The sequence below is a fragment of the Pelodiscus sinensis genome, chromosome 6, assembly GCF_052426305.1.
Source record: "Pelodiscus sinensis isolate ZL-2025 chromosome 6, ASM5242630v1, whole genome shotgun sequence".
NCBI lineage: Eukaryota > Metazoa > Chordata > Testudines > Trionychidae > Pelodiscus > Pelodiscus sinensis.
Genome location: NC_143057.1, coordinates 131945814 through 131969563, shown reverse-complemented (window position 1 = coordinate 131969563; position 23750 = coordinate 131945814). Strand labels below are relative to the sequence as shown.

The window sequence follows — 23750 nt, the reverse complement described above, 5'->3', positions numbered from 1 at the left end:
CGCTGACGTCCCCGGAGACGCCAGGCACCCTGCACGTCCTGCTGACGGCCCCGGAGATGCCAGGCCCCCCGCACGCCCCGCTGACGGCCCCGGAGACGCCAGGCCCCCCGCACGCCCCGCTGACGGCCCCGGAGACGCCAGGCCCCCCGCACGCCCCGCTGACGGCCCCGGAGACGCCAGGCCCCCCGCACGCCCCACTGACGGCCCCGGAGACGCCAGGCACCCCGCACTCCCCACTGACGGCCCCGGAGACGCCAGGCACCCCCTCACGTCCCGCTGACGGCCCCAGTGACGCCAGGCACCCCGCACGCCCCGCTGACGGCCCCGGAGACGCCAGGCACCCCGCACTCCCCACTGACGGCCCCGGAGACGCCCGGCACCCCGCACGTTCTGCTCCTGAGACTGCTGCCCAGCACCCCCACACTGAGCTTGGACGTGCCTCACTGTTGGGAATACGAAAAACTGTGAATCGCGGAGCCTGACGCGCTGGGGCCAGGCTGGAAGCTGACACCCTGGCGGGGTGTGCGGGAAGGGGCTCGCGTTAGCGCCCATTAGCATGTCGCAGGGGCAGGCACTCCCGTCTCCAGGCAGGCTGCAGGTGGGGGGCCCGATCCGGGCGGGGCTGGTTAGTTTCATGTGTTTGCTGATTTTTCCACAGAGAGCAGCTGCCTCCCTGGCTAAGCGGTCCTGGGCAGAGGCCTGTGCACGTCCACACAGCTTGGCTCGCCCTGCCAGCCTCACAGGGATGCAGCAGCTACTGGGCTCTGGAGGCTCCAAGGGGTGGCAGCTCTGGAGTCCCAGCCTAGAGGTTTAGTCTGCTCCTTTGCCAGGTGCCCTGCAGCTATGGTTGTCTGCCCCACCAGCTCCCAGCACTGTGCTGCCTGGGCACGAGGCAATGCAGCGAGATCCTGGGACGAGCAGCCTCGGAGCAGGGAATGGGGCTCCTCCCACAGGCTCCCAGAACAGAGCCCTTGGGGCTCACACAGAGATCCGGCACAGGATCCCCAGCCGCCTCTTGCCCTTCTCGGAGCTCTCCCCGCTTTGCCAGCAGGTCTCCAGTGCGGGGAGCACACGATTCCAGCAGTGGTCCCAGCTCAGAGCCTCATCCCGAGGGCCTGGCCCCCTCCAAGAGCATCTCCCTGCAAACTCCGCATCCATCCAAGCCTCTGAAATCCCCCAGCACCATCCCCTTGCCACCTCCACCCATCTGCAGCCCAGTCCTGGCCTTGGGAGCTCCCCCACTCGCTGGCTCTCCGCACTGGGCCACACCACAGGCAGGCCACATGCAAACCTGCCCCGCAGCAGCGCTAGCACCTCAGTGGCACCTACACTGCAAAACCCCAGCCCCTGCAGCACGGCTCAGCATCCTGCCAGAGCCGCTGGGGCTCGTGCTACAGCACCAAGAGAAGCAGAGTCAGTGCTCCCGACTGGCCCAGAGTTCGGGCTCTGGAACTGGAGAGAGGGCTGGTGCTCGGAGCCCAGCCTCAGGGACTGGCTCCATGGCTAGTTTTAGCTCCATAGCATGAGCCCTGGAAGCCTGAGTCCCTAGCTGCAGGCTTGGAGAGCCGGGGCTTGGCGTTTAACCTGCTCTTACCCCCTGCCAGCCACACTGGCGCCATCCTTGTTACAACCCAGGGTTCTTCACTGGCTTAACTACAGCCGCACGAGGCCCCTCCTCCTTCGCCAGAAGAGCAATGGACGACAGACTCCCAGAGCTGGCCCCTGCGATCTGCGAGGCCACACCCCGGGGGACCAGGCAGGAGGGCAGCCCTTGGACTGGCAGCAGCTCCCCCCCCGGCCTGACTTACAAACTGCCAGGGGTGGAGAAGCCGCCACCAGCCTTGGCCAGTTGTCCCAACGGTTAGCGACTCTCGTGGGTAACATGCTTCCCCTTCGTAAGAGCGGCCAGACTGGGTCAGACCAACGGCCCATCCAGCCCAGGGTCCTGCCTGCTGACATCGGCCAATGCCAGGTGCCCCAGAGGGAGGGATCACACCAGGGAATCCTCACGGGATCCCTCCCCTGTCACCCACCTCCAGACAACCACAGGCTCAGGACCCATCCCTACCCAGCCTGGCTAACAGCCATGGGTGGACCTACCCTCCAGGAAACTAGCTAGCTCTTTTTTGAACCCTGTTCAAGTCCTGGCCTTCACCACATCCTCTGGCGAGGAGTTCCACAGGTTGACTGTGCGCTGAGTGAAGAAAAACGTCCTTTGGTTTGTTTTAAACCTGCTCCCTGTTCATTTCAATTGGTGACCCCTAGTTCCCGTATTGTGGGAATAAGTAAATAACGTTTCCTTATTCACTTTCTCCACACCACTCATGATTTTACAGACCTCTGTCATATCCCCCCTTAGTCTCCTCTTTTCTAAGCTGCAAGTCCAAGTCTTTTTAATCTCTCCCCATAAGGGACCCGTTCCAAACCCCTCAGCATTTTTCTTGCCCTTTTCCAATGCCAAGAGATCGTTTTGGAGAGGAGGCAGCCACGTCTGTGCGCAGTGTTTAAGCTGTGGCGTCCCATGAATTTATGCAGAGGCAGTGAGGTATCCTCGGTCTCATTCTCTGTCCCTTTTTCACTGATTCCCAACATTCTTGTTGCTTTTCTGACGGCCGCTGAGCACCGAGTTCCCGTCTGAACATGTCTAATGTCGGCTCCCAGGCTTTGGGGCAGGTCAGATCTTTGTCAGCTGGAGACGGATGGGCCCAGGTCAGCTACTCCGGTGCACGGGGGCCAGCTCAGCCCAGCACTGGCCCTGGGAGAGCCAGCCCCCGGCATCGCTCCTGCACAGGCAGGTTTCCCAGCCTGGCTCCAGCTGCCCCCTGCCAGGGCCACCAGGGGGAAATCCCAGCTCGTGGGAATGGCTGGCAAACTCCCCCGGACGTCAGTGGGCCCAGGAGCGCCCCGGCCCTGCAGGAAGCTGCGTCAGGCGCGGAGGCAGAGGCCAGGAGACGCTGCACCTCGCCGCAGATGCCTGGTTGCAGGGTTTGCCCGTGGGGCAGGGCTCCCATCAGGGTTTGGCTCGCGACGAAGGGAGCCGAGGCCAGACCTAGAGAGCAGGCGGCCCAGAGCAGCCAGAGAACAGGGTGGAGGTCACAGCCTGGAGCGCTCGCTGAGCCCAGGGCCACAAGGCCAGCGCCCCGCAGAACTAGCACCGCTGCCTGGCTTGGAAGCACTCGGCCAGTTGGGGCAGGGTCAAGTGACTGGGATGCCTGCAGGGCAGGGCTCCCTGTAAGCTGGGTGCTTGTGTGGCCACTCAGGACTGATTCCAATGCTGCCAAGAGAGCACCTGCAGCCGGTTTTTTTGTTTCCACTGGTGGTGCACGTGCCATGGTGCAGACACAATTTTATTCTGCACATGGATGGACAAAGCCACGCACAGATGGAAAAGATTGGAGGGAACACTGGTGCAGGACACTTGTGCTTGGGGATTGTAAGCTGTCTGGGGCAGGGACTGTCTCCTTGTGTGTTTCTGCAGAGCCCAGCCCCTGGCCTGAGGCTCTCCTGGACTATCAATACGTTTCTGGGAGGGGAGAGTCAGAGGGTCTTTCTGCCTGAACTCAACCAGAGCTTTTGGCTGACTCAGGACAGGGGGAGGGGACATACCACACACCCACAGCCTTGTCCTTGTCCAGACTCCCCCGTCCTTGGTGGCTGCCTTGGAGATTTGACACATCTCCCCCATTTAGCTCTGCACACCAGCTGGGATTGAATTTTTGCTCTTGATCCTAAAAAGCTTGGCCCTTCCCCTGCTGGCTGTGCTCCAGATGGCTCCCATTAGAGTCTCCTCTGGCTGTCGGAGTTGGTTTTCATCAAAGAAGGGCTGGCTATGAAAAGGAGGGTTTATTTATAGGGTGTCAAATACCCAGGGTGGCACAGCAGGTTACTGCACCCCACTCCACGCCCAGCATGGCCGGGGACGGCACACAGCTGTTCCTCGCTGCGCCTTGCCCCGACACAAAGGCTTCACTCAGGCAGGGTTTGCTTTCTCAGGAGGGACATAAAGCGGCTCCAGGCCCCGTCCTGCCAAGGGACCGGGAGGGAGCCCTTAGCCCCCAGTGCTCCTGGAGGAAAAGGATTTTCCCCAAGCACAGCTACAACCTTGGCCCTTCCAGCCAGCTCCCTCCTGCCTCCCATCCTGGCCTCCCTGGCCCTCGGTTTCTTGTGCCTGCCCATGGTGCCCTGCTGGCCTGGGCTCTGTCACAGCAGCCAGACAAGCCCCTGGAACGTCTCCTGCTGACCCAGCTGCATGGGAGGCTGGCGAGCCGGGCTGGGCCCAGCAGGCACCAGTGGGTCAGTCAAGGAGGCCTCTCAGGACGGTGCGGTGCAGGGCCAACTCACATCCCGGGATGGTCGCGTCCCTGCTACGGAGCTGGGCCCCAGCTGCTGAACCAGCAGCGCTGCCTGGGGCCCGTAGCTAGCGCTGCACGTGGCACCCTCTCTCCAAAAGCAAACCCCGAGCGCCCCTCGCCCCCGCAAGCCAGAGCTCACTGCCCCCGTCAGAGCCACCTCTGGGCCCCTCCCCCTCCTGACTGTGCCCTTCCCCCCACATCTGTCAGACACACCCCCAGCTGTACCCCAGCCCCCGCTGCCAGCAGACGCACCCCCAGCTGTACCCCAGCCCCCGCTGCCAGCAGACGCACTCCCAGCTGTACCCCAGCCCCCGCTGCCAGCAGACGCACCCCCAGCTGTACCCCAGCCCCCGCTGCCAGCAGACGCACCCCCAGCTGTACCCCAGCCCCCGCTGCCAGCAGACGCACTCCCAGCTGTACCCCAGCCCCCGCTGCCAGCGGACGCACCGCCAGCGGACGCACCCCCAGCTGTACCCCAGCCCCCGCTGCCAGCGGACGCACCCCCAGCTGTACCCCAGCCCCCTGCTGCCAGCGGACGCACCCCCAGCTGTACCCCAGCCCCCTGCTGCCAGCGGACGCACCCCCAGCTGTACCCCAGCCCCCGCTGCCAGCGGACGCATCCCCAGCTGTACCCCAGCCCCCTGCTGCCAGCGGACGCACCCCCAGCTGTACCCCAGCCCCCTGCTGCCAGCAGACGCACCCCCAGCTGTACCCTACCCCCCGCTGCCAGCAGACGCACCCCCAGCTGTACCCTACCCCCCTGCTGCCAGCAGACCCACCCCCAGCTGTACCCCAGCCCCCTGCTGCCAGCGGACGCACCCCCAGCTGTACCCCAGCCCCCGCTGCCAGCGGACGCACCCCCAGCTGTACCCCAGCCCCCTGCTGCCAGCGGACGCACCCCCAGCTGTACCCCAGCCCCCTGCTGCCAGCGGACGCACCCCCAGCTGTACCCCAGCCCCCTGCTGCCAGCGGACGCACCCCCAGCTGTACCCCAGCCCCTGCTGCCAGCGGACGCACCCCCAGCTGTACCCCAGCCCCCTGCTGCCAGCGGACGCACCCCCAGCTGTACCCCAGCCCCCTGCTGCCAGCGGACGCACCCCCAGCTGTACCCCAGCCCCCGCTGCCAGCGGACGCACCCCCAGCTGTACCCCAGCCCCCGCTGCCAGCAGACGCACCCCCAGCTGTACCCCAGCCCCCTGCTGCCAGCAGACGCATCCCCAGCTGTACCCCAGCCCCCTGCTGCCAGCAGACGCACCCCCAGCTGTACCCCAGCCCCCTGCTGCCAGCAGACGCACCCCCAGCTGTACCCCAGCCCCCTGCTGCCAGCAGACGCACTCCCAGCTGTACCCCAGCCCCTGCTGCCAGCAGACGCACCCCCAGCTGTACCCTACCCCCCTGCTGCCAGCAGACTCATCCCCAGCTGTACCCTACCCCCCTGATGCCAGCAGACACACTCCCAGCTGTACCCCAGCCCCCTGCTGCCAGCAGACGCACTCCCAGCTGTACCCCAGCCCCCTGCTGCCAGCAGATGCACTCCCAGCTGTACCCCAGCCCCCTGCTGCCAGCAGACGCACCCCCAGCTGTACCCCTGCCCCCATTGCCAGCAGCAGCACCCCCAGCTGTACCCCAGCCCCCTGCTGCCAGCAGACGCACTCCCAGCTGTACCCCAGCCCCCTGCTGCCAGCAGACGCACCCCCAGCTGTACCCCAGCCCCCTGCTGCCAGCAGACGCATCCCCAGCTGTACCCCAGCCCCCTGCTGCCAGCAGACACACTCCCAGCTGTACCCCAGCCCCCTGCTGCCAGCAGACGCACTCCCAGCTGTACCCTACCCCCCTGCTGCCAGCAGACACACTCCCAGCTGTACCCTACCCCCCTGCTGCCAGCAGACGCATCCCCAGCTGTACCCCAGCCCCCTGCTGCCAGCAGACGCATCCCCAGCTGTACCCCAGCCCCCTGCTGCCAGCAGACGCATCCCCAGCTGTACCCCAGCCCCCTGCTGCCAGCAGACACACTCCCAGCTGTACCCCAGCCCCCTGCTGCCAGCAGACGCACTCCCAGCTGTACCCTACCCCCCTGCTGCCAGCAGACACACTCCCAGCTGTACCCTACCCCCCTGCTGCCAGCAGACGCATCCCCAGCTGTACCCCAGCCCCCTGCTGCCAGCAGACACACTCCCAGCTGTACCCTACCCCCCTGCTGCCAGCCGACGCACTCCCAGCTGTACCCCTGCCTCCATTGCCAGCAGCAGCACCCCCAGCTGTACCCCAGCCCCCTGCTGCCAGCCGACGCACTCCCAGCTGTACCCCTGCCCCCATTGCCAGCAGCAGCACCCCCAGCTGTACCCCAGCCCCCATTGCCAGCAGCGGCACCCCCAGCTGTACCCCAGCCCCCATTGCCAGCAGACTGCACCCCCAAACTGTGCACCCCGTCTCCCATCACCCAGGCAGACTGCACCCGTGCTCACCACCTCCCCTGCCAGACTGCACCTTTTGCGCCATCGGCCTGCACCCCCACTCCTGGGCCAGGCCCCACAGGGTTTAGTGCAGCTCAGTGTAAGTGCTGTGGGCGATGGGATTTCAAATGCTTCACCCAGGAGAGGTTCCCACTGCCCCCCCCCCAGGTGATTCCCTGGCTGCCGGGGATTGGGGCTCCCAGGAGGCCATACGTACGTCTGCCCCCCCCCCCCCAGGTGATTCCCTGGCTGCCAGGGATTGGGGCCACCAGGAGGCCATACGTACGTCTGCCCCCCCTCCCCCAGGTGATTCCCTGGCTGCCGGGGATTGGGGCCGCCAGGAGGCCATACGTACGTCTGCCCCCCCCCCCTCCCAGGTGATTCCCTGGCTGCCGGGGATTGGGGCCGCCAGGAGGCCATACGTACGTCTGCCCCCCCCCCCCAGGTGATTCCCTGGCTGCCAGGGATTGGGGCCGCCAGGAGGCCATACGTACGTCTGCCCCCCCCCCTCCCAGGTGATTCCCTGGCTGCCAGGGATTGGGGCCGCCAGGAGGCCATACGTACGTCTGCCCCCCCCCCCCCAGGTGATTCCCTGGCTGCCGGGGATTGGGGCCGCCAGGAGGCCATACGTACGTCTGCCCCCCCCAGGTGATTCCCTGGCTGCCAGGGATTGGGGCCGCCAGGAGGCCATACGTACGTCTGCCCCCCCCCCCCCAGGTGATTCCCTGGCTGCCAGGGATTGGGGCCGCCAGGAGGCCATACGTACGTCTGCCCCCCCCCCCCAGGTGATTCCCTGGCTGCCAGGGATTGGGGCCGCCAGGAGGCCATACGTACGTCTGCCCCCCCCCCCAGGTGATTCCCTGGCTGCCGGGGATTGGGGCCGCCAGGAGGCCATACGTACGTCTGCCCCCCCTCCCCCAGGTGATTCCCTGGCTGCCAGGGATTGGGGCCGCCAGGAGGCCATACGTACGTCTGCCCCCCCCCCCCAGGTGATTCCCTGGCTGCCAGGGATTGGGGCCGCCAGGAGGCCATACGTACGTCTGCCCCCCCCCCCCCCCCCCAGGTGATTCCCTGGCTGCCGGGGATTGGGGCCGCCAGGAGGCCATACTTACATCTGCCCCCCCCCCCAGGTGATTCCCTGGCTGCCGGGGATTGGGGCCGCCAGGAGGCCATACGTACGTCTGCCCCCCCCCCCAGGTGATTCCCTGGCTGCCGGGGATTGGGGCCGCCAGGAGGCCATACGTACGTCTGCCCCCCCTCCCCCAGGTGATTCCCTGGCTGCCAGGGATTGGGGCCGCCAGGAGGCCATACGTACGTCTGCCCCCCCCCCCCCCCAGGTGATTCCCTGGCTGCCGGGGATTGGGGCCGCCAGGAGGCCATACTTACATCTGCCCCCCCCCCCAGGTGATTCCCTGGCTGCCGGGGATTGGGGCCACCAGGAGGCCATACGTACGTCTGCCCCCCCCCCCCCAGGTGATTCCCTGGCTGCCAGGGATTGGGGCCGCCAGGAGGCCATACGTACGTCTGCCCCCCCCCCCAGGTGATTCCCTGGCTGCCAGGGATTGGGGCCACCAGGAGGCCATACGTACGTCTGCCCCCCCCCCCCAGGTGATTCCCTGGCTGCCAGGGATTGGGGCCACCAGGAGGCCATACGTACGTCTGCCCCCCCTCCCCCAGGTGATTCCCTGGCTGCCGGGGATTGGGGCTCCCAGGAGGCCATACGTACGTCTGCCCCCCCCCCTCCCAGGTGATTCCCTGGCTGCCGGGGATTGGGGCTGCCAGGAGGCCATACATACGTCTGCCCCCCCCCCCCCAGGTGATTCCCTGGCTGCCGGGGATTGGGGCCGCCAGGAGGCCATACGTACGTCTGCCCCCCCCCCCTCCCAGGTGATTCCCTGGCTGCCGGGGATTGGGGCCGCCAGGAGGCCATACGTACGTCTGCCCCCCCCCCCTCCCAGGTGATTCCCTGGCTGCCGGGGATTGGGGCCGCCAGGAGGCCATACGTACGTCTGCCCCCCCCCCCCCAGGTGATTCTCTGGCTGCCAGGGATTGGGGCCGCCAGGAGGCCATACGTACGTCTGCCCCCCCCCTCCCAGGTGATTCCCTGGCTGCCGGGGATTGGGGCCGCCAGGAGGCCATACGTACGTCTGCCCCCCCCCCAGGTGATTCCCTGGCTGCCAGGGATTGGGGCCGCCAGGAGGCCATACGTACGTCTGCCCCCCCCCCCAGGTGATTCCCTGGCTGCCGGGGATTGGGGCCACCAGGAGGCCATACGTACGTCTGCCCCCCCCCCCCAGGTGATTCCCTGGCTGCCGGGGATTGGGGCCACCAGGAGGCCATACGTACGTCTGCCCCCCCCCCCAGGTGATTCCCTGGCTGCCGGGGATTGGGGCCGCCAGGAGGCCATACGTACGTCTGCCCCCCCCCCCCAGGTGATTCCCTGGCTGCCGGGGATTGGGGCCACCAGGAGGCCATACGTACCTCTGCCCCCCCCCCCAGGTGATTCCCTGGCTGCCGGGGATTGGGGCCACCAGGAGGCCATACGTACCTCTGCCCCCCCCCCCCAGGTGATTCCCTGGCTGCCGGGGATTGGGGCCGCCAGGAGGCCATACGTACGTCTGCCCCCCCCCCCCCCAGGTGATTCCCTGGCTGCCGGGGATTGGGGCCGCCAGGAGGCCATACGTACGTCTGCCCCCCCCCCCCAGGTGATTCCCTGGCTGCCGGGGATTGGGGCCGCCAGGAGGCCATACGTACGTCTGCCCCCCCCCCCCCAGGTGATTCCCTGGCTGCCGGGGATTGGGGCCACCAGGAGGCCATACTTACATCTGCTGCCTTCTTCTCCGCCTGCTCCAGCTTCTCCTGGGCCTCTTTGACCGACTCAGAGTATTTGTCCACCTCATCCTCCGTCCCCTTCAGCTTCTTCTGCAGGGCCTGCTGCTCCTCCTCCAGCTGGGAAGGGGATCAGAGCAGGGTTAGGGGAGCCCTGGCCAAAGGGGCCCCAGTCGCATGCTTGGCACAGGAACGGCCATGCCAGGCTGGGGGCTGGGCAGAGCCGCTGGCCCCGACACTGAGCGCGGGGACCTGAGGCCAGCGGGACAGTGCTGGGCAGGGTCCCCAGAGACAGGGGCTCCCAGGAACGACTCCTTGGCCCTCCAGGGAGCAGGGAGGCGGGAGCCCAGGACAGCCTCTCCCCAGGCCCGGGCAGACACCGTGTGGGGGGGAGAGCCCCAGGCTCACCCTGAGGTTCTGGCTCCATCCCAAGGGCTCGAGCTGCTGGATGGTTCTTACCCCAGTGCCTGGGTGTGCAGGGGACCAGGATGCTCATTTGCATTGGGTCCCCCCACGAGTCCATCTCCAAGTGGGACTGGCACGGTACCTGGGGTTCCATGCAGTAGCCCCCTGGGTCCTTGCCTATCAATGAGGGGCTATGGGGAAAGTGCTCTGAGGGATGGGGTGCTGGCCCCTTGCCTAATCTGTCCTGGATGGGGATACAGTGCAGCGTTAAGCCCAGCAGGGGGTGCTGAGCAGGGTGGCTGCTGGGAACTTGGGGTGCCCCCTGGAGGAGCTGTCTGGGTGTTTGGGGGAGTGTTGAGAAGACTTCCTGGGACACGGTGCAGGGGGCCGCCTGGGCACTCGGGCAGGTTGCAGGGGAGTGGTACCCAGGGGGGAATGCTCCTCAGGGGAATGGTGATGCTGCCCAGATGCTGCTGAAGGGGCCACATGGGCACTTTGGGGGGCTGGGACGAGGAGCTGCCCAGAGAGGCAAAGAGAACATTGTCTGGGGGGACTTGGAGGGGAGGGGGGGTGGGGACGGGGGGCTGCCTGGGGACTTGGGGTTGCTCCTGGGGGGACTCCAAGGGGGCACAGGGGTCCTGGGGTCACTGTCTGGGGACTTGGGGTTGCTCCTGGAGGGTACTCCGAGGGGTCACAGGGGTCCTGGGGTCACTGTCTGGGGATTTGGGGGTGCTCCAAGGGGGCACAGGGGTCCTGGGGTCGCTGCCTGAGGACTTGGGGGGACTCCTGGGGGGACTCCGAGGGGGCACAGGGGTCCTGGGGTCACTGCCTGAGGACTTAGGGGGACTCCTGGGGGGACTCCGAGGGGGCACAGGGGTCCTGGGGGCGCTGCCTGAGGACTTGGGGGGCACTCCTGGGGGGATTCCGAGGGGGCACAGGGGTCCTGGGGGCGCTGCCTGAGGACTTGGGGGGCACTCCTGGGGGGACTCCGAGGGGGCACAGGGGTCCTGGGGGCGCTGCCTGAGGACTTAGGGGGACTCCTGGGGGGACTCCGAGGGGGCACAGGGGTCCTGGGGGCGCTGCCTGAGGACTTAGGGGGACTCCTGGGGGGACTCCGAGGGGGCACAGGGGTCCTGGGGGCGCTGCCTGAGGACTTAGGGGGACTCCGAGGGGGCACTGGGGGCTCGGAGGGGAACTGGGGGCTCGCGGCCCGCCCCACCTGCTTGCAGCGATCCTCCGCCTGCTTCTTGTCCACCTCGGCCTGCTCGGCGCGGTCGATCGCGTTCTCCTTGTCCAGCTTCAGCATCTGCATCTTCTTCTTGATGGCGTCCATGGCTGCGGCGCGGGGCGGAGACCGGGCGGCTCGGGAGCGGGGCTGGAGCGGCTGGAGCGGGGCTGAGCGAGCTCTGGGGCCCCGGCGCCGCGGTCGCTCCTAAAAGCCGCGGAGGGGGCGGGAGGAGCCGCGGGGCCCGGACCCTCCCCCGGCGGCCGCCGAGCACCTTTTAGGGACTGGCTCGCGAGCCCAGCCGGGAGGGGCGGGACAGCGGCAGCACCCGGCCGGGCTCCGACCCCGGGGACCCGGAACCGGAGACCCCGCCCCGCGCCCCCGCGCCGGGAACCCTGCCCCTCCCCGGAGCCCAGAGAGACCCCCGGCCCCTCCCCGGAGCCCAGAGAGACCCCCGGCCCCGCTGCGCCCCCGAGAGACCCCCGGCCCCCGCTGCACACCCAGAGAGACCCCCGGCCCCCGCTGCGCCCCCGAGAGACCCCCGGCCCCGCTGCGCCCCCGAGAGACCCCCGGCCCCCGCTGCACACCCAGAGAGACCCCCGGCCCCCGCTGCGCCCCCGAGAGACCCCCGGCCCCCGCTGCGCCCCCAGAGAGACCCCCGGCCCCACTGCGCCCCCGAGAGACCCCCGGCCCCACCGCGCCCCCAGAGAGACCCCCGGCCCCGCCGCACACCCAGAGAGACCCCCGGCCCCGCCGCGCCCCCAGAGAGACCCCCGGCCCCGCTGCACACCCAGAGAGACCCCCGGCCCCGCCGCGCCCCCAGAGAGACCCCCGGCCCCGCCGCACACCCAGAGAGACCCCCGGCCCCACTGCGCCCCCGAGAGACCCCCGGCCCCGCCGCACACCCAGAGAGACCCCCGGCCCCGCCGCGCCCCCGAGAGACCCCCGGCCCCGCCGCGCCCCCAGAGAGACCCCCGGCCACGCCGCACACCCCGAGAGACCCCCGCCCCCGCCGCGCCCCAGAGAGACCCCCGCCCCCGCCGCACACCCAGAGAGACCCCCGCCCCCGCCGCGCCCCCGAGAGACCCCCGGCCCCGCTGCGCCCCCGAGAGACCCCCCGGTCCCCGCCGCGCCCCCGAGAGACCCCCGCCCCCGCTGCACACCCCGAGAGACCCCCGCCCCCGCCGCACACCCGAGACACCCCCGGCCCCGCTCCGCCCCAGAGAGACCCCCGGCCCCGTTCCGCCCCCGAGAGACCCCCGCCACGCCCCCGACAGACCCCCGGTCCCACTGCGCCCCCGAGAGACCCCCGCCCCCGCTGCACACCCCGAGAGACCCCCGCCCCCGCTGCGCCCCCGAGAGACCCCCGGTCCCACTGCGCCCCCGAGAGACCCCCGCCCCCGCTGCACACCCCGAGAGACCCCCGGCCCCCGCTGCGCCCCCGAGAGACCCCCGCCCCCGCTGCGCCCCCGAGAGACCCCCGCCCCCGCTGCACACCCAGAGAGACCCCCCACCCCGCTGCGCCCCCAAGAGAGCCCCGGGCCCACTGCGCCCCAGAGAGACCCCCGGCCCCCACTGCGCCCCCGAGAGACCCCCGGTCCCGCCGCGCCCCCGAGAGACCCCCGGCCCCCGCTGCACACCCAGAGAGACCCCCGCCCCAGCTGCACACCCAGAGAGACCCCCGGCCCCGCTGCGCCCCCGAGAGACCCCCGCCCCCGCTGCACACCCCGAGAGACCCCCGCCCCCGCCGCACACCCCGAGAGACCCCCGGCCCCGCCGTGCCCCCGAGAGACCCCCGCCCCCGCCGCACACCCAGAGAGACCCCTGTCCCCGCTCCGCCCCAGAGAGACCCCCGGCCCCGTTCCGCCCCCGAGAGACCCCCGCCACGCCCCCCGAGAGACCCCCGCCACGCCCCCGAGAGACCCCCGGTCCCACTGCGCCCCCGAGAGACCCCCGCCCCCGCTGCACACCCCGAGAGACCCCCGCCCCCGCTGCGCCCCCGAGAGACCCCCGGCCCACTGCGCCCCCGAGAGACCCCCGGCCCCCGCTGCGCCCCCGAGAGACCCCCGCCCCCGCTGTGCCCCCGAGAGACCCCCGCCCCCGCTGCACACCCAGAGAGACCCCCACCCCGCTGCGCCCCCGAGAGAGCCCCGGGCCCACTGCGCCCCAGAGAGACCCCCGGCCCCCACTGCGCCCCCGAGAGACCCCCGGTCCCGCTGCGCCCCCGAGAGACCCCCGCCCCCGCTGCACACCCCGAGAGACCCCCGCCCCCGCTGCGCCCCCGAGAGACCCCCGGTCCCACTGCGCCCCCGAGAGACCCCCGCCCCCGCTGCACACCCCGAGAGACCCCCGGCCCCCGCTGCGCCCCCGAGAGACCCCCGCCCCCGCTGTGCCCCCGAGAGACCCCCGCCCCCGCTGCACACCCAGAGAGACCCCCCACCCCGCTGCGCCCCCAAGAGAGCCCCGGGCCCACTGCGCCCCAGAGAGACCCCCGGCCCCCACTGCGCCCCCGAGAGACCCCCGGTCCCGCCGCGCCCCCGAGAGACCCCCGGCCCCCGCTGCACACCCAGAGAGACCCCCGCCCCAGCTGCACACCCAGAGAGACCCCCGGCCCCGCTGCGCCCCCGAGAGACCCCCGCCCCCGCTGCACACCCCGAGAGACCCCCGCCCCCGCCGCACACCCCGAGAGACCCCCGGCCCCGCCGCGCCCCCGAGAGACCCCCGCCCCCGCCGCACACCCAGAGAGACCCCCGTCCCCGCCGCGCCCCCGAGAGACCCCCGTCCCCGCCGCACCCCCGAGAGACCCCCGGCCCCGCTCCGCCCCAGAGAGACCCCCGGCCCCGTTCCGCCCCCGAGAGACCCCCGCCACGCCCCCGAGAGACCCCCGCCACGCCCCCGAGAGACCCCCGGTCCCACTGCGCCCCCGAGAGACCCCCGCCCCCGCTGCACACCCCGAGAGACCCCCGCCCCCGCTGCGCCCCCGAGAGACCCCCGGCCCACTGCGCCCCCGAGAGACCCCCGGCCCCCGCTGCGCCCCCGAGAGACCCCCGCCCCCGCTGTGCCCCCGAGAGACCCCCGCCCCCGCTGCACACCCAGAGAGACCCCCACCCCGCTGCGCCCCCGAGAGAGCCCCGGGCCCACTGCGCCCCAGAGAGACCCCCGGCCCCCACTGCGCCCCCGAGAGACCCCCGGTCCCGCTGCGCCCCCGAGAGACCCCCGGCCCCCGCTGCACCCCCGAGAGACCCCCGGTCCCACTGCGCCCCCGAGAGACCCCCGCCCCCGCTGCGCCCCCGAGAGACCCCCGCCCCCGCTGCACACCCAGAGAGACCCCCACCCCGCTGCGCCCCCGAGAGAGCCCCGGGCCCACTGCGCCCCCGAGAGACCCCCGGCCCCCACTGCGCCCCCGAGAGACCCCCGGTCCCGCTGCGCCCCCGAGAGACCCCCGGCCCCCGCTGCGCCCCCGAGAGACCCCCGGCCCCCGCTGCGCCCCCGAGAGACCCCCGGTCCCACTGCGCCCCCAAGAGACCCCCGCCCCCGCTGCGCCCCCGAGAGACCCCCGGCCCCCGCTGCGCCCCCGAGAGACCCCCGCCCCCGCTGCACACCCAGAGAGACCCCCACCCCGCTGGGCCCCGAGAGAGCCCCGGGCCCACTGCGCCCCCGAGAGACCCCCGGCCCCACTGCGCCCCCGAGAGACCCCCGGTCCCGCTGCGCCCCCGAGAGACCCCCGGCCCCCACTGCGCCCCCGAGAGACCCCCGGCCCCCGCTGCGCCCCCGAGAGACCCCCGCCCCGCTGCGCCCCCGAGAGAGCCCCGGGCCCACTGTGCCCCAGAGAGACCCCCACCCCGCTGCGCCCCCGAGAGAGCCCCGGGCCCACTGCGCCCCAGAGAGACCCCCGGCCCCCACTGCGCCCCCGAGAGACCCCCGGCCCCCGCTGCGCCCCCGAGAGACCCCCGCCCCCGCTGCGCCCCCGAAAGACCCCCGCCCCCGCTGCGCCCCAGAGAGACCCCCGCCCCCACTGCGCCCCAGAGAGACCCCCGGTCCCACTGTGCCCCAGAGAGACCCCCGGCCCCCACTGCGCCCCAGAGAGACCCCCGGTCCTACTGCGCCCCCGAGAGACTCCCGCCCCACTGTGCCCCCGAGAGACCCCCGCCCCCACTGCACACCCAGAGAAACCCCCGGCCCCACTGCGCCCCCGAGAGACCCCCGCCCCCACTGCGCCCCCGAGAGACCCCCGCCCCCACTGCACCCCCGAGAGACCCCTGCCCCCACTGCACACCCAGAGAGACCCCCGGCCCCACTGCACACCCAGAGAAACCCCCGGCCCCACTGCGCCCCAGAGAGACCCCTGGTCCCACTGCGCCCCCGAGAGACCCCCGGCCCCACTGCGCCCCAGAGAGACCCCCGGTCCCACTGCGCCCCAGAGAGACCCCCGGCCCCACTGCGCACCCAGAGAGACCCCCGGCCCCACTGCACCCCCGAGAGACCCCCGCTGCACACCCAGAGAAACCCCCGGCCCCACTGCGCCCCAGAGAGACCCCCGGTCCCACTGCGCCTCCGAGAGACCCCCGCCCCCACTGCACCCCCGAGAGACCCCCGGTCCCACTGCGCCCCCGAGAGACCCCCGCCCCCGCTGCTCACCCCCGAGAGACCCCCGCCCCCGCTGCCTCCCCGAGAGACCCCCGCCCCCACTGCACCCCCGAGAGACCCCCGGTCCCGCTGCACACCCCCGAGAGACCCACACCCCCGCTGCACACCCAGAGAGACCCCCACCCCCGCTGCGCCCCCGAGAAACTCCCGCCCCGACTGCACACCCCCGAGAGACCCCCGCCCCTACTGCACACCCCCGAGAGACCCCCGCCCCCACCGCACACCCAGAGAAACCCCCGCCCCCACTGCACCCCCGAGAGACCCCCCCACCCTCACTGAATCCCCAGAGAAACCCCCGGTCCCACTGCAACCCCGAGAGACCCCCGCCCTCACTGTGGCTTCACACCAGGAACCCTGCCCCTCACGGGAGCCCCCGAGAGCCCCCCGCCCCCACTGCACCCCCAAGAGACCCCTGCCCCCACTGTGCCCCCGAGAGACCACCCCCACTGCACTGCACCCCCCAGAGAGACCCCTGCCCCCACTGCACCCCCGCACCAGGAACCCTGCCCCTCACTGGAGCCCCAGAGAGATCCCAACATTCCAGAGACCCCCCCCACCCCACTGCATCCCCAGAGAGACCCCTGCCCCCACTGCACCCCCGAGAGACCCTCCACTCCCACTGCACCCCCCAGAGAGACCCCTGCCCCCACTGCACCCCCGCACCAGGAACCCTGCCCCTCACTGGAGCCCCAGAGAGATCCCAACATTCCAGAGACCCCCCCCACCCCACTGCACCCCGAGAGACTCCTGCCCCCACTGCACCCCCGAGAGACTCCCCACCTTCGCTGCACTGCCCGAGTTCCCCGCCCCCACTGCACCCCCGAGAGACTCCCCACCTTCGCTGCACTGCCCGAGTTCCCCGCCCCCACTGCACCCCAGAGAGGTGCCCACCCCACTGAATCACACTGATCCCCATTTCCCAAGGCACAGGAAGCAGAATCCAAAGGAGCCGCGACCAGCAGGAGAGGCCTGGGCGCGGCCTGGAACGTTTCCAAGGGCCGCAGCGGCTTAAACGTGCACCCCACAGGACACGTGCCTGGCGGGCCCCGGGGAGGCCAGAGGCATCTGGTGCAAACCCCAGGCGGGGGCTGGGAACCCTGCAGCTGCACGGGACCCCCAAGGGGCTGGAGAACAACTGGCAGCAAAATGCTTTCAATTGCACCAGGAGCAGAGCTGTGGGGGTCTGAGCCGTGGGGCACTGAGCCGTGGGGAGGGGTCTGAGCTGTGGGGCGCTGAGCTGTGGAGAGGGGCTGAACTGTGGGGCACTGAGCCGTGGGGGTCTGAGCTGTGGGGCGCTGAGCCGTGGGGGTCTCAGCCGTGGGGCACTGAGCCGTGGGAGTCTGAGCTGTGGGGAGGGGGCTGAGCAGTGGGGGTCTGAGCCGTGGGGGTCTGAGCTGTGGGGCACTGAGCCGTGGGGGTCTCAGCCGTGGGGCACTGAGCCGTGGGGGTCTGAGCTGTGGGGAGGGGGCTGAGCAGTGGGGGTCTGAGCCGTGGGGGTCTGAGCTGTGGGGCACTGAGCCGTGGGGGTCTGAGCTGTGGGGCGCTGAGCCGTGGGGGTCTGAGCTGTGGGGAGGGGGCTGAGCAGTGGGGGTCTGAGCCGTGGGGGTCTGAGCTGTGGGGGTCTGAGCTGTGGGGCACTGAGCTGTGTGGCGCTGAGTTGTGAGGAAGGGGCTGAACCGTGTGGTGCTGAGCTGTGGGGGTCTGAGCTGTGAGGAAGGGGCTGAACCGTGTGGTGCTGAGCTGTGGGGGGTCTCAGCCGTGGGGCACTGAGCTGTGGGGCACTGAGCCGTGAGGAAGGGGCTGAATCACAGGGCGCTGAGCCGTGGGGGTCTCAGCCGTGGGGCTCTGAGCTGTGTGGCGCTGAGTTGTGGGGAGGGGGCTGAACTGTGGGGCACTGAGCCGTGGGGGTCTGAGCCGTGGGGCACTGAGCTGTGGGGCGCTGAGCCGTGGGGGTCTCAGCCGTGGGGCGCTGAGCCGTGAGGAAGGGGCTGAACCGTGGGGCGCTGAGCCATGGGGAGGGGGCTGAACTGTGGGGCACTGAGCTGTGGGGGTCTGAGACGTGGGGCACTGAGCTGTGTGGCGCTGAGCTGTGAGGAAGGGGCTGAACCGTGGGGCGCTGACCTGTGGGGCGCTGAGCCATGGGGAGGGGGCTGAACCGTGGGGAGCTGAGCCGTGGGGGTCTGAGACGTGGGGCACTGAGCTGTGTGGCGCTGAGCCGTGAGGAAGGGGCTGAACCGTGGGGCGCTGAGACATGGAGAGCGGGCTGAACCGTGGGGAGCTGAGCTCTGGGGCACTGAGCCATGGGAAGGGGGTTGAGCCATGGGGAGGGGGGTGAACCATTGTGGAGAGGGGGGCTGAACCGTGGGGCACTAAGCCATGGGAAGGAGGTTGAGCCATGGGGCGCTGAGCCGTGGAGCGCTGAGCTCTGGGGAGGGGGCTGAACCGTGGGGTGCTGATCTGTGGGGCGCTGAGCCATGGGGAGGGGGTTGAGCCGTGGGGCGCTGAGCCATGGGGAGGGGCGCTGACCTGTGGGGCTCTGAGCCATGGGAAGGGGGTTGAGCTGTGGAACACTGAGCTCTGGGGAGGGGGCTGAACTGTGGGGCACTGAGCCATGGGAAGGGGGTTGAGCCATGGGGAGGGGGATGAACTGTGGGGCACTGAGCCATGGGAAGGGGGTTGAGCCATGGGGCGCTGAGCCATGGGGAGGGGGGCTGAACTGTGGGGCACTGAGCCATGGGGAGGGGGTTGAGCCGTGGGGCGCTGAGCCATGGGGAGGGGGCTGAACTGTGGGGCACTGAGCCATGGGAAGGGGGTTGAGCCATGGGGCGCTGAGCCATGGGGAGGGGGATGAACTGTGGGGCACTGAGCCATGGGAAGGGGGTTGAGCCATGGGGCGCTGAGCCATGGGGAGGGGGGCTGAACTGTGGGGCACTGAGCCATGGGGAGGGGGTTGAGCCGTGGGGCGCTGAGCCATGGGGAGGGGGATGAACTGTGGGGCACTGAGCCATGGGGAGGGGGCTGAACCGTGGGGCGCTGAGCCATGGGGAGGGAGTTGAGCCATGGGGAGGGGGATGAACTGTGGGGCACTGAGCCATGGGGAGGGGGCTGAACCGTGGGGCGCTGAGCCATGGGGCACTGAGCCATGGGGAGGGGGTTGAGCCGTGGAACACTGAGCTCTGGGGAGGGGGCTGAACCGTGGGGCGCTGATCTGTGGGGCGCTGAGCCGTGGGGAGGGGGCTGAGCCGTGGGGCGCTGAGACATGGGGAGGGGGCTGAGCCGTGGGGCACTGAGCCATGGGGAGGGGGCTGAACCGTGGGGCGCTGAGACATGGGGAGGGGGCTGAACCGTGGGGCGCTGAGCCATAGGGAGGGGGTTGAGCCGTGGGGCGCTGAGCCATGGGGAGGGGCTGAACCGTGGGGCGCTGAGCCGTGGGGAGGGGCTGAACCGTGGGGCGCTGAGCCATGGGGAGGGGGCTGAGCCGTGGGGCGCTGAGCCATGGGGAGGGGGCTGAACCGTGGGGCGCTGAGCCATGGGGAGGGGCTGAACCGTGGGGCGCTGAGCCGTGGGGAGGGGGTTGAGCCATGGGGCACTGAGCCATGGGGAGGGGGCTGAGCCGTGGGGCGCTGAGCCGTGGGGAGGGGGTTGAGCCGTGGGGCGCTGAGCCGTGGGGAGGGGCTGAAGACACACACTGGGCAGACAAGGTCCATGCAGAGGAGCTCAGTGAATCTCGCATCCGTCTTCACTGCAAAGGCTCCTGAACCTGAGCCCATCTTAGGCAGAGCTGCTGTCCCCTCACTAGTGGGTCGGGGCAAGGCCCTGTGCTTTGGGGGGGTAACGGGGGCCTGGGCCTAGTGCCACTCACAGCAGTGACCCCCCTTCATTGCCAGGCTGTGCTGGGCCTGGGGTCAGCCGCCCCTGCCTGCCCCTCTCTGGCTGGCACATCCCCACCGTGTCCCTGTCCTGCCCACAGGCTCCGACGCCTCCCCAGCCAGCTCTTGCCCAGACCACGGAGGGGGGATGGCTCTGCCCCTGGGCGGCTCTAGCTCCTGCTGCCTGGGCCTGGGGATGGCTGCAGGGCAGAGCTACTGTCTCCTGGCCTCCTCTGAAGGCACCAGGCTACACAGGTCTGCCCACCCTGAAGCGGGGAGGCCAACCCCTGCCCCGCCCCCCCTGCTGTTCCGCATGGGACCCCGCCTCTCCTCCCGTCCCGTACGCACGGGACCCCACCCCCCCTCCCGCCCCGTACGCACGGGACCCCGCCCCTCCTCCTCCCGCCCCGTATGCACAGGACCCCAGCCCCTGTAAGGGTCTGTCTACACTACCCCCCTAGTTCGAACTAGGGTGGTTAATGTAGGCAACCGGAGTTGCAAATGAAGCCCGGGATTTGAATTTCCCGGGCTTCATTTGCATCTTACCAGGCGCAGCCATTTTTAAATCCCCCTTAGTCCGAACTCCATGCCCGCGGCTACACGTGGCACGGAGTAGGTTGTTCGGATTAGGCCCTCTAATCCGAACTACCGTTACTTCTTGTGGAACGAGGTGTACTGTTAGTTCGGATTAGAGAGCCTAATCCGAACTACCTACTCCGTGCCGCGTGTAGCCGTGCGGCACGGAGTCCAAACTAGCGGACATTTAAAAATGGCGGCGCCCAGCGAGATGCAAATGAAGCCCGGGAAATTCAAATCCCGGGCTTCATTTGCAACTCCGGTTGCCTACATTCCCACCCTAGTTCGAACTAGGGGGCTAGTGTAGACATAACCCCTTCAAAGAAGTCTAAGGGTAACAAACATGCAGACAAGGGGGATCCAGTAGATATAGGCTGTGTCTAGACTGGCCAGTTTTTCCGGAAAATCAGACACTTTTCCGGAAAAACTTGCCAGCCGTCTACACTGGCCACTTGAATTTCTGCAAAAGCTCTGACTTCCTACTGTAAGAAATCGGTGCTTTTTGCGGAAATGCCATGCTGCTCCCGTTCGGGCAAAAGTCCCTTTTGCACAAAACTTTTGCGCAAAAGGGCCAGTGTAGACAGCTCAGATTTGTTTTCCCCAAAAAAGCCCCAATCGCGAAAATGGCAATCGGGGCTTTTTTGCGCAAAACTGCGTCTAGATTGGCCACGGACGCTTTTCCACAAGAAGTGCTTTTGCAGAAAGGCGTCCTGCCGATCTAGACGCTCTGTTCCGAAAATGCTTTTAACGGAAAACTTTTCTGTTAAAAGCATTTCCGGAAAGGGGGAAGTGGGGGGTGGTGATCAAGGAGAAGTGGGAGGGGTGACCGGGAGGAAGGGGGAGATGACCAAGAGGAAGTGGGGGGAAGGGGGAAGGTCACCCAGGGGAAGTGAGGGGCGGTGAACAAGGGGAAGTGGGGGGCGGTGACTGGGGGAAAGGGGGCGGTGACCAAGGGGAAGTGGGGGGCGGTGACCAAGGGGAAGTGGGGGGCGGTGACCGGGGAGGTGACCAAGGGGAAGTGGGGGGCAGTGACCGGGGGGGAAGGGGGAGATGACCAAGAGGAAGTGGGGGGCAATGACCGTGGGGGGGAAGGGGGCGGTGACCAAGGGGAAGTGGGGGGTGGTGACCAAGGGGAAGTGGGGGGCAGTGACCGGGGAGGTGACCAAGGGGAAGTGGGGGGCAGTGACCGGGGGGAAGGGGGAGGTGACCAAGGGGAAGTGGGGGGCAGTGACCGGGGGGGAAGGGGGAGGTCACCAAGGGGAAGTGAGGGGCAGTGACCGGGGGGAAGGGGGAGGTGACCAAGAGGAAGTGGGGGGCAGTGACCGGGGGGGAAGGGGGAGGTGACCAAGGGGAAGTGGGGGGCAGTGACCGGGGGGAAGGGGGAGGTGACCGGGGGGGGAAGGGGGAGGTGACCAAGGGGAAGTGGGGGGCAGTGACCGGGGGGAAGGGGGAGGTGACCAAGGGGAAGTGGGGGGCAGTGACCGGGGGGAAGTGGGGGGCAGTGACCGGGGGGGAAGGGGGAGGTGACCAAGAGGAAGTGGGGGGCAGTGACCGGGGGGGAAGGGGGAGGTGACCAAGAGGAAGTGGGGGGCAGTGACCGGGGGGGAAGGGGGAGGTGACCAAGGGGAAGTGGGGGGCAGTGACCGGGGGGGAAGGGGGAGGTGACCAAGAGGAAGTGGGGGGCAGTGACCGGGGGGGAAGGGGGAGGTGACCAAGAGGAAGTGGGGGGCAGTGACCGGGGGGGAAGGGGGAGGTGACCAAGAGGAAGTGGGGGGCAGTGACTGGGGGGGAAGGGGGAGGTGACGGGGGGAAGGGGGAGGTCCCCAAGGGGAAGTGGGGGGCAGTGACCGGGGGGGAAGTGGGGGGAGGTGACGGGGGGGGAAGGGGGAGGTGACCGGGGGGGAGGGGGGGAGGTGACCGGAGGAAGGAGTAGTGGCAGGAGGGATCATGCCTGCTCCGGGCTCTGGCTGCGCAGTGCCCACCTTGCCGCTGGCCTCTGCTGTATTTGCAGCTGCCCCAGGTGGAGGCGTGGCCAAGAGAGGCCCCTCCCACCCCAGGTGGAGGCGTGGCCAAGAGAGGCCCCTCCCACAGCCTGCCCTGGGCTGGAGTAGTTGGTCCCTGCATCACAGAGGGGGCCCAGCAGCAGCTGGCTTCCCTGCAGCCTCCCCAGGGCGCAGGGTCCAGCCCCTGCTCTCACGCCCAAGGCCAGAGCTGCCTCCCTCACCTCCCTCCAGGGGCCATGGCTCAGCTCAGGAGCTGCAGCCCAGCTGACCACTCTGCAGGCACTGGCTGCCCTGCCTTACTCCCTCCCCCTTGCCCCCCACGGGAATGCCCCCCCTCCAAGCCCCCCCAAGTCCCCCCCACCCTGCCTGGCACTCCCTCCCCCTTGCCCCCCACGGGAATGCCCCCCCTCCAAGCCCCCCCAAGTCCCCCCCACCCTGCCTGGCACTCCCTCCCCCTTGCCCCCCACGGGAATGCCCCCCCTCCAAGCCCCCCCAAGTCCCCCCCACCCTGCCTGGCACTCCTTCCCCTTGCCCCCCACGGGAATGCCCCCCCTCCAAACCTCCCCCACCCTGCCTCGCACTCCCTCCCCCTTGCCCCCCACGGGAATGCCCCCCCTCCAAGCCCCCCTCACCTCGCACTCCCTCCCTCTTGCCCCCCATGGGAATGCCCCCCCTCCAACCCCCCCCCCTCGCCTCGCACTGCCTCTCCCTGCCCCTCCGTGGGGGAATGTCTCCCTTTCCAACCCCCCCCACACCGCCCCTCCCATCCAGCGGCTGCCAGTGCCCACCCCCTCCCGCAGCAGCAGGGCCTGACAGGCCAGAGCCATGGGGGGTGCGTCTGGTCGGGCGCTTCCTGCCTCCTGATCCCTCGGTCCCCAGTGACAGGGTGGGAACAGGTGCGGGGCCGCGCTGCCCTTTCCCTGCAGCTGCTGGCGCTCAGGTTGGCCCGGGCGCTATTTCTAGGTGTGAGATCAGCGCAGGCAGCCAGGGCAGCTCTGGCCCCACATTCCGGGCCCCTCGCCGGCCACGTGGGCGGCCCTCACGCAGCGTGGCGGCCCAGAGCTGCCAGCTCGTCCGGAGCCTCACCACGGGCCAGAGTTTGGGGAGGGGCCCGAGGGGGGCCCACCTGTTCCCGCAGAGAGAGGGGCCCGAGAGGGGCCTGTCTGCCCCTGCCCCCGCAGAGAGAGGGGCCCGAGAGGGGCCTGTCTGCCCCCGCCCCCGCAGAGAGAGGGGCCCGAGAGGGGCCTGTCTGCCCCCGCCCCCGCAGAGAGGGGGCCCGAGAGGGGCCTGTCTGCCCCTGCCCCCGCAGAGAGAGGGGCCCGAGAGGGGCTCGCCTGCCCCCGCCCCCGCAGAGAGAGGGGCCTGAGAGGGGCCTGTCTGCCCCCGCCCCC

The 23750-nt window shown here is 69.9% G+C and overlaps 1 protein-coding gene across 4 annotated transcripts in view; it reads right to left on the bottom strand.

Moving 5' to 3' along the window:
• The window catches only part of TPM2 (tropomyosin 2), a 43295-nt gene extending 31843 nt beyond the window's left edge, over positions 1 to 11452 (bottom strand). For 2 of the 4 annotated variants that reach the window (XM_089779525.1, XM_089779526.1), the window contains exons 1-2: positions 11259 to 11450; positions 9629 to 9754 (exon numbers count right to left, since the gene is read on the bottom strand). In XM_089779525.1, coding sequence (XP_089635651.1) covers positions 9629 to 9754; positions 11259 to 11372 — 240 coding nt within the window. In that variant the 5' untranslated portion in view covers positions 11373 to 11450. Of the gene's footprint in view, positions 1 to 9628; positions 9755 to 11258 lie in introns of all 4 variants that reach the window. The other 2 variants (XM_089779527.1, XM_089779524.1) reach the window with 2 other exon arrangements.
• Between the last annotated feature and the right edge of the window lie 12298 nt (positions 11453 to 23750).